This window comes from Montipora foliosa, chromosome 3 (genome assembly GCF_036669935.1).
Source record: "Montipora foliosa isolate CH-2021 chromosome 3, ASM3666993v2, whole genome shotgun sequence".
NCBI lineage: Eukaryota > Metazoa > Cnidaria > Anthozoa > Scleractinia > Acroporidae > Montipora > Montipora foliosa.
The window spans coordinates 15,210,559-15,220,558 of record NC_090871.1 but is presented as its reverse complement, the minus strand read 5'-3'; the positions used below and the strand labels follow the sequence as shown (position 1 = coordinate 15,220,558).

Below are 10,000 nucleotides of genomic sequence, written 5' to 3'. Positions count from 1 at the left end.
CTTGAAATACTGACCAATTCAATCAAGTCAACTTTCACATCTCTAGGCATCACTTTGTAGTTCATAACAAGGACAATGTGCCTCTTTGTTATATCTGAAAATAGAACAATTTATTTGTATTTCAGGGACAGTGGAGTACGTTCGAAAGTGGGAGGGGGGGGGGGGGCTAGGTCTTGGTATAAGTCTTTGATCAAGCTAAAAAAAAAAGGAAGAAACAGTGGGGGAGGGGGGAGGGGGGCTATAGCCCCTCCCTCTACGCGACCCCTCTACCTAGCACATGACCTTGAAGCGTGTAACTTGCAACTCTTTTCCTTGGAACAGCGCTGGGGATTTTAGGACACCAATTTTACGCCCAAATATGGCAAAAAAAGATGGAGGCTGCACGTGCGGGAAAATGTGCGAGCTACGTTACATCCAAATAAGGACATTTTTAATTCCAAAAATCCCTGCTCTGAAACAGAGTTAAACGCCTCAAGGTCACTAGCTTCTGCTACAATGTAGTACCTACAGCTGTAATAAAGATAGAGTTTTTACAGAAAAATCGATAAGAGTGAGGGACGAACTAGAATGGGTCAAATTTGGAATGCCATGGTAACGAAACTGGATTACACCAAGCTTGCTTTGAATAATGCAGCCCTGGGTGAACGCGATGTTGGTAAAACAGTGTGTACCAGACAACTCAGTAACCACGCATGCCCTGATCACTAGTGTTTGTACGAAGACAAATTGGTGTGTAATTTTAATATACCATACCTTGACTATCAGAGTCGAGAAACTTTCCCTTTTCCTTGCACTTTCCCAGAATAGAATTTACTCCAGCAGATGTAGGTTTAAGAATGAAGACAAAAGGAGGCTCTTCCAAGTTTACCTATAGAGGGAAAATATGTTCCATGTAAGTGTTTATTTTGGCCACTCATTCAAAGCATGTAAAAAATCTTCCTTTTGTTCAAAAATTGTTCTCAGAAAGTACCATCACAAAAATTTTGGCGGCTCTAAAACACAGGTCATATTCCACAGGTCAGGGTACATGTCACTGTGCCACAGACAAATAAACAACATCAAATGTGTTTCCTAGCCCTAATAACTCTCCAAAAATGTTATTTCAGGTCTAAGGGAAATGCTTGGCTTAGTTGTTCATCACTGGAGCAGAGACTCCTAGTCTTGACCTGTGGAATGTGACCTGTGTTTAAGATCTGCCTCAAAGTTTCCACTTTGGAAAGCCTTTCAAGTGAAGTAAGATGGTTGAGGTAGAATTAACTACCACAGAGTTCCGATAGTAGCGACCCTTGTTACTTTCGGAATTAGCAGCCTTTGGGGGTCGCTACTTTTGGGATTTACTAGCGGCCACAAAAAAATTGACGTAATTTCGGGGTCGCTTCTTTCGGAGGGTCATTACTATCGGAACTCTAGGGAAATAAAATAATAATAATTTATTATTAATTTTGAGATGCTCAAAATCCACATGCACATTAGCCTCCCAGCAGTTCAAAGGCTGAGAATGATGGTTACTGCAACTCCTTTCTAATGCTACTGATTTCAGCAACACCATCTTGTATCCATGTCACTGCTGCATTTCTTAATCTGCCCCAACAGTCGTCAAGACCATTCGATCAAAAGATAATGGTTATTTACACTGTCTGCAGTGTCATTTCCTTAGCATTTCTCACCTTTTTTGTCTGTAATTTAATTTAATTTAATTTCATTTAATCAATTTTGCACTGCAATTGAGCAACACCGGGAACATATGAACAATTTGGGCTAGTCCACCCAAGTCAGTGATATACCACACAAAGGACATCCATAACACAGGGAATTCCATCCCCTCCTCGTCGTGAACAGTGTGTGGGCTCTTGGTCGTCCCACTTGGTAACAGCAAGGGTTGTGTGACGGTTTATAGTACACTGTAAGTTTATAGTAAGTTTGGTTTTTGCATTGTTTGCCTTGTTTGAGTGTGTCAACATTGGAATACTGTACAAGACATGCAAATGGATTGGCTATGTGGGAAAAGACTAATTATAAAAAGAAAGCTCTGCTTGCAGGGAAATAGCCATTGAGTTTGTTTCAAGTGATAATCCAATGCATAACTTAATGTCAATGCAAGAGATTACCAGGGAAATAACTTTTAACAACGATGCATTAAAATACCTTGCATTCTATTAGCTCTTTGCAAGGAATTCGAAAGTGATAAGAAGTGCTCTTGCAACCACTTCCTGACAAAAAAAAAAGAAGATATTATTGTTAGGAGTATGGAGGCAACTTATAATTTTTTTTTATACAAGAAATGAGAAGGCAACTTGCTCATTTCTTGCATGTACGTGTAAGGTACAGATATTGAGCATTAATTCTTAAGAGAGGGATACGTCAAAATGAGGGAATTCTTTTCCTTGACCAGCGATCGAGAAAACCCTTATACATGTACGGTCGTCTGAGAGAAGTAGATTTCATGCTTGGGCATGCAACTTTCTAAGACCACTTGCCTGACAAGCAAGCACCCTCTCAATCTATTAGAGAATTCAAAATAATTATGTCTGGAGAAAAAAAAAAACAGTATTTGTGCATTTTAATAAATAGTTAATGAACACAGGAGGGTGAAGGAACCCCTCAGAGAAGGGGACCATGAAGTTTGCTTACCCAATATGTAGGTAAGTTAGAATTTGAACTTTTTTCCTGAAGGGCCTACTTGAAGTTTACCATATGCCTTTTCTTTAAATGTGATTCTAAATCTCTCTATTATTTGTTGTCTATGCCCAAAGTCCTTAACTGTTTTTTGCTAATTAATTTGGTAATTCACAATTACCGTACATAAATTATGTCCCTAGTTACTGTCAGCGTGCTGGAGGGTCTGCTTGAACCGTCCCTAATTCTTCTGACCAGTTTGGGTTTGTTGGTGTCCCACACTGTCTACGGCCGTGTGAGCTGAGAAATTAATGCCCACCAACTGTCATTTCTTGTCCAAAAGAATGAAAAGTGTAAGCATTTGTAAATCTGTGAAGGCATCACTGCTCCTCACTTCATTCAATATGAACAAGACCTTGACTTTTGGTCCAGTGTGGGATTATAACCAAAGTTTACTACCTCCTTCAATTGAAAATAATTAAACCAGCACTTCACAAACTGAGTTTGGGTTGTACATGCAGCAAATGAGTTGATAAAAAAACCATACAAAAAAAACCACCAAAGCCCTTATGCCCCTGAGAGGTTCCCCACTGTGATTAAAATTATCTGGCTGTGGACAGAATAAAATCTATGCGGTTTTTAGGAGGGTAAGAGATAGCCTAGGGATATTTGAAAGAGCATCATTCAGCCCTATGTCAGAGTGTTGCTATAATGACAAAGGGAAAATATCAGCCTAAAAATTTCCCCTCTTTTATCAACCCATTTCTGGCTTCACTTTACCCATCAACAAAGCACCAAAAATTTCACTAAAACTATAACCTTGCTAGCTATTCATTACCACCTTAGTAAATTCAACAGGCATGTTTGGTTTCTCTCAAACCAAAAGGTCCTCTGTTGGAAAAATTTACACAATATGTACCTTCATGTGTCTCCATTTCTATGAATATCTTTTCGGCATAAATCTGTATTTTCACCAAAGAGTAGAAGTTAACATAAGCAGTTAATGCAAATTCACTTTGGCAAGTAGCATGGTGAACAGTTACCGGACGAAACATCTGCCATCAAATTAAAACCCTGAAGGATCATGTCCGTGTGGTAAAAAGGTGATGGAAATAAGATGAACTAAGAAGTGGTAAAAGTTGTCAAATGCCTGCCTTCAGGGTTTTCATTTAATGTTGCATGTTTCATCCGGGAACTGTTCACCATTTCATGTCTGGTACTTTGATGCTATAAGTTTTAAGATTCATTGGTTTTATTTCCTTTGGGTATCCTTTGGGTATCTCAGGAAGCCATGTGGGCTAAAGAAACACAAGGCAACCATGCAATAAATCCTCAGACTATCAAGAAGTCACATACAGGTGTAGCCTCATTTTGCTTACGAAACAGAACAATCAATCTGAAAACAGCATTTCTGAGAGTTTCAGATAGGTCTCCAAGACGGTTCGCTCCCAAAGCACTTGCAATCGGCCTTTCAATAGAAAAGAACTACATGTATGTCTGGTACTTTCATTATCAAATCCGGTACTTTGGAAAGCTGAAAATGCCTTCATGCTATTTTGCAGCAGAATCAAGTACGTTCACTGAAGAAAGCAAACTGCTATTTTGCTTCAAATTATTTGAGGAAATAGTATTTTTTCTCGAAGACAACTTTTAATGATTCAGGTTTCTAATATCATGACTGCACTCTGCTGGAAATAACATTCTTTGATTAGAAGTGTTGACTCAAAACTACATGTATCTCACCTTGACTGGAGCAGATGCTTTTCCAACCAAATCTCCCATTTTAATGGTACTGACGTGAAGGACTATGTAAATCACTCTCTGTTTGCCTTGTAAATTTGATGGCACGGGCTTCTGAACCACTAAATTTGCTGATGCTCTTTTCTTCTGGTTGGAAATGAGAAGCCTTTGGTCCTGTTTCAACTTCTGTCCGAATAATAAACAATATTATTAAAACACAGTAATAATAAATTATTACAGCCCCCTTTTTAGCTTAACTTTAAAACTATTTCCTTTTATTCTTATAAAAATAATTATGGCTTAAACAATGGGGTTGATGCAGTGCTAGGAGCACAAACAAACATAGAGTTTGATTCTTACACCATTTAGAGCCACGTTTGGGTTGATATTGTTGGTTCTCTTCTACATAGGTACTGTCTATCAGTTCTTTTCCCTACATACTTACATTTTCCTCTAATTAAACTCAGTCATGCACAGCACACTGAGTTGTTTGTAGTATGGGCATGTGTGAACGAAAATTTTGTGGACAACGGGTCATGCAGCAAGTTGTCACATGACAGCTAGGTCAGCATTCGAACTTCTTAAATCATTGTAACATGTACAAGTAAGTCCAAGTTGGCTCACAGATCCTTAAAATTAAACCAGACCTTTAATTTTGAGCCACACTTATTGTTGCCACAGTGAGTATGCCTGAAGCGAATGAATGAGGCAGCTCTCTAATCGAGAGAAGAAAACATTTTTCTTCAAAACGCAAGGGATTGTCGTCAAAGGTGCAAGGAATTGTGGTTATAGATGAAAGGAGGAATTAAGATGTGTGGTACATGTATGATCATCAGAGCCGGCTCTGTTTCTCATTTTGCTCCTCGTATCCCCGAACTATGGATAGTTTTACTGTCACGCAACTAAAACATAAATTCAAAATAGTTCAATGAAAATGGCCAAGAACTTGGAATGTTGTAGGAAACAAATCTTTTAACCAAAATGCTGTACGATGTCACAGAATTAGAAACTTGAAAAAAGATTCATTTCTAAGTCCTCATCAACCCCCTTTAGATAACAATTCAGAAGACCTTGCAATTTTGATTTTAAAATAATTATTTGAGGATCACTGTTGTTTGATGACATCACTTATCTTTTCTTTTCTCCAGAGGGAGGTCCAGTTAGGGGGTCCAGTTTGGGCGACCATGTTTTGTACCATCCCTGCTCAAGACCTATTAAATCTCCTTTCAATTCCGCGCACAAAGCGCTGCTAATTACTGGAAGCATAATTGAACATCTCCCTTACCCTCGGCAGCATTTCTACCATTTAGGTAAACTAGTTAGATTTGATTTTGTAGAAAACTGATCAAACTTGACCTGTAGAGTTCCCAGTTATTGCTCCAGCATTGTTTCATTTGGTAATAATAATAATTATTACAAAACAAAAATGCTAATGAAGTGGTTACTGTAGTTTCCCAAGAAACTGTGATGCTGTATCAGTGCCGGGGAGTGAAATACAGTACAAGTACTATAAAGAAAAAAACTGATTATGGTTACAACGGCAGCGCTAGAAATTAAAAAAAATCCATTTGCAAAATTGCGAGAGGATACGAAAACTTAGTCACAATTTTGTCACTTTTAGGTGCAAAGTTGTTGTGCTGTATTGTGTTGCCAGCAGTCTAAAAACAAAAATTATATGAGCCCACAAGACAGTATTTGTATGTAAAGAAACCACTGAAAATGGTGAATGATAGTGCATGTAACTCACAGCTAAATTGCGTTGCAATAGGCCGAGTTTGATATATCAATATTAAGGCACGACTACAAGGCTTATGGTCAAATTTCATGGCTCGGCACCGTTTTCTTTGTACCACAAGTCTCAAGGGAGATTTCTTTATTTAATTTTGCAAAAGTAGCGGCAAAGTGGCAACTGCAAACCCTTTTATTTTGAAAGAGCGAAGGTTACAAAAAGTTTAGTCACAAATTTGCAACTTCTTCAGATATTTTAGTTGCAAAGGGAAAAAATTTTAGTCACAAATGCAATGCTATTGGTCGCAATTTCGAGCCCAGGATGGTGATAGGAATCATCATCATCATCACTATTATTATTATGACCATGATGATGCTCGCTTGAAAAGTTCACCAATTTTCTACCTTGGCAAACTTTTGTCACCAGCATCACACATTAAAGCCACTATCCAACTCATTACCAAAATTCGCTCTGACGAAGGGCTAACGCTCGAAACGTCAGCTTTTAGAATCTCTGTACGGTGGCCAATTTACATTATCAACTCCGTTGATAAAACCAAATTTTTGTATACTACTTCCCCACCGACGCAGCACCACAGTTTCTTTAGAAACTACCCCTTCATTCATTACCAAAATCGGTTTGGAGTTTGAAGATTCACTGGTTGCACCTCCAATGGCTGAACATGGCTCGCTAATATTTCCCTCTGTGTCTTGTCTAGGCAGATCATGAGAAGACACATGCCCTTCAGGTGACCCCAAAGTACCCTTGTTTTTATTGCTAATACAAGCAGTAGCGTCCTCGCCTGCATCCTGATGGTCAATGTCCATAGCCTCTTCAATATTATCCTCATGTCCATGATTAAGAGATGTGGAAAAGAGTGTTGCATTGAATTTTGCAATGCTAGAATCCCCTGAAAAATTTCTCGGGTCAAGTTGCATTTCAGGAGATGAACTTGCAGAACTGTTACCAGATTGGTAGAGCCCCATGGGATTTTTTTCTTGGTTAGAATTCCCAAGGGATACTTGATGCCCTAGGCTAGGCCACGACAAATTTGACAAACTGCCATTTGCCTTATGGTTGCTAACATGAGTCTTTGTATTGCGAGATTTAAGATGACGAGGTGAAGATGAACTTTTCGACGGACGTGCTCTGAGGACATTATGGCTGGAATTAATGGAAGCTACAATGACTTTCTTTGTTCCTTCAGCCTTGTTTTGAGGAAATGGCTCCATGTATTTGCCACTTTAAGGTAACTATAGGCCTTCTATATACAACCTGTGAGATGAATAAAAGAATAAGAAGGTAATTGCTATAAACTGCCAAATCAATTGCCCACTTTCGATAATTATGTTAAAATTCATTCCTAAAGAAAAGGCATTATCTTGAGGCTCTGGGGAATAAACTCATACAAAGCCTTATATTTATGCCCCAGAGCCTCGAGATCATGCCTTTTGTTTAGGACTGAATTTTAATATATAGAAAGTGGGCTTTAAAATCAATCTAACAGACCAAAGGATACATAATTTTCATTATTCAACTCCAAAAACTTAGCGAGGATTTCTTTATTACACCATTTATTCCCTAATAATTTTACTGCTTCTGGTAATTTCATCTTACTAGCCCAAGTCTCTGAAGAGCTAGCTCCAAATAGTTTCAGCTTGAATTAACTGGAAACATGCTTTGTGTGCTTCACATACTCAAAAAATTGTTCACCTTTTAAAGATAATCATTCGAAAGTAACCAACAACAACTAAAAACCTACTGTGTAGGAATATGCTATTCAAACACCATACACACGGGATACAAAGTGGACAAAACATTCCTCCCTGAGTATTGTTATTTATGAAGAGATAATGGGGGGAACCTGCTTTCTGTGAACACCTGTCTCTTCTTTTGTCACCTCAATGCAAATTGAGTTTGCAAAGTCCCAGAATTCTGAATAACAATGAGGTTTGCATCAGAAAAAAAGCAACCAACAATGCCATACTTCAATATCAATGCTTGTTGATCAGCAACCCACAATAAGAATGTGCTATCCTGAAACGTCATTCCACTAGCCCATTGGACAGCCATTTTGTTGTGGCCCCTAACAACACTGCTGATCCAGAGAGTTCTCTATAACGCGGGTTTGAATCTTGTCTACACGTTCAAATGCAATGATTAACAGACCTAGCCTTGCAGACATGGCACGGGTTGCTAGAAGCATGGTTAGCGCTAACCAGCGTTAAATACCATGGAAACCTATAGGTTTTCATATCTCTTAACCAACAGTTAGCGCTTATCAGGCTTCGCGCAACCGGCCCCAGTACGTCCCAGTTCTGATTGATCGCCTTTGTTTTGCTTCGTTGTTCATTTCTCTTTGTAACTAGTGCTCTACAATTTGATGATTTGTAAATTAGGTCTGAAGAATCCCGGTTTGGTAACCTTGTAAAGAATAATATCTTGTATTGTACAGGTTCAACTATTTCTTACTAAAATGCAAACGTTTCTTTAGCGTAATTTCGCGAATTTCGCGAATTTCAAGCTGAGATTTAACGAAAAAATCAAATGCTATCATGCATGTACATTGGGCAAATAAACGCCTACCTGGAACCGGCAAAAGCTGTAATATCCATGCTGTATTATTATCCGAGAAGATGGAGGACCTGACACCAAAGATTTCCATGCAAGATTGACAACATTTACAGAACATCTCGACCTTATTTTACTAACTTTCTTTCCAGCGCCCGAACAACAACGGTGTGTGTTTACATCCAATCACCATCTTGCGCATAATTCCATATGGACGCCGCTGTTTTCTGTTTTCCTTCGCGCAGGCCCGATCATAGATGACCACACCATGACGAGGCTCGAGGCTTCCTGAATATCCCGCTACAAATTCAAAATGGCGGGTAAATGTTAAACAGGAGCCTTCACTGATCTCCACTTCTTCGCAGTTTTACTAACTCGTTCTTGCTTTGATCCCAGACTAATGTCACGCGAAAGGGTTGGAAAATGAGTGGAGGCCTGTTATCAGGTAAAATGATGCTTACTTCTTTTCAAAGAGGGTTTTCTAAGACGAAACGTTTCCGAACTGAGATATCAGGACCTTATACTTATAATTTCTGTTGTTTTTAATTTGTCTGTAATTTAGGCCTAGATAGAGTTGAAGAGAGACCATACCAAGGATGGAAAACAAATAATTTAGTCCCAGGTGCTTCTCCAGAAAACGAGTACGTACATAAATGAAAGAATTTAAACTTCAAAACTTTTCTTTTTTTGTGGTGTGTAGTACAGGCCACTAGTTTTAAAAGCATTGTCAATAAATTAAAACCAAATCATACATGTATAGATCTTTAAGTATATTTAAAGTGGAAAAATAACAAAGATAGCATTTAAGTTGTTGAATTACGCAGTGGATTTTGGCACATCTATTATACAGTCAATTCTCTCGTGAGCGGACACCATATATCAAGAATTGGAAAATGCGTCCGTTAGTGGAGCTGTACGAGAATTATTCCCGTAATTCCCATAACATGACACAACGAATACATGTTGGACTCTAGTTCATGTCAAACGAAAAGACAGCTTGCTTTCCCAGAGACAAATGGAGAACTGACCCCACTGTTCTGTTTCTCTTCAAAGGTCATAGTTTTGTTTGAATTGCAAATTAAAGAAAAATTTCATCGCCAAGAGTCAATATTAATTTAATTAATATACGTGGGGTGTCTGCTTAAGAGAGAACGTGAACAAAAGAAAAATCCAATTTTAATTTTCAGAAGTGTCAGCATCCGTTTACGAGAAATTATGGGTAAATACAGAGTTTGACTGGAAAATGAAATGGGGAATTGAAAACTTTAGGCATCTGTAAGTAGAGCTGTCCACGTACAAGAGTGTCCGTTAGTGGACAGTTGACTGTATTTTGTAAATTGTCAT

The 10,000-nt window shown here is 38.5% G+C and overlaps 2 protein-coding genes across 3 annotated transcripts in view; one reads left to right on the top strand and one right to left on the bottom strand.

Moving 5' to 3' along the window:
* Positions 1 to 8,835, bottom strand: part of LOC137996889 (uncharacterized) — a 20,418-nt gene extending 11,583 nt beyond the window's left edge. The window contains exons 1-7 of one of the 2 annotated variants that reach the window (XM_068842523.1): positions 8,672 to 8,835; positions 6,715 to 7,360; positions 4,360 to 4,542; positions 3,536 to 3,578; positions 2,146 to 2,210; positions 754 to 868; positions 15 to 94 (exon numbers count right to left, since the gene is read on the bottom strand). In XM_068842523.1, coding sequence (XP_068698624.1) covers positions 15 to 94; positions 754 to 868; positions 2,146 to 2,210; positions 3,536 to 3,578; positions 4,360 to 4,542; positions 6,715 to 7,317 — 1,089 coding nt within the window. In that variant the 5' untranslated portion in view covers positions 7,318 to 7,360; positions 8,672 to 8,835. The remainder of the gene's footprint in view (positions 1 to 14; positions 95 to 753; positions 869 to 2,145; positions 2,211 to 3,535; positions 3,579 to 4,359; positions 4,543 to 6,714; positions 7,361 to 8,671) is intronic. The other variant, XM_068842524.1, reaches the window with a different exon arrangement.
* A 129-nt stretch (positions 8,836 to 8,964) lies between these two features.
* The window catches only part of LOC137996888 (sentrin-specific protease 7-like), a 38,179-nt gene continuing 37,143 nt past the window's right edge, over positions 8,965 to 10,000 (top strand). Inside the window, exons 1-2 of the mRNA XM_068842522.1 lie at positions 8,965 to 9,101; positions 9,219 to 9,297. Of these exons, the coding sequence (XP_068698623.1) occupies positions 9,080 to 9,101; positions 9,219 to 9,297 (101 nt within the window). The 5' untranslated portion in view covers positions 8,965 to 9,079. The remainder of the gene's footprint in view (positions 9,102 to 9,218; positions 9,298 to 10,000) is intronic.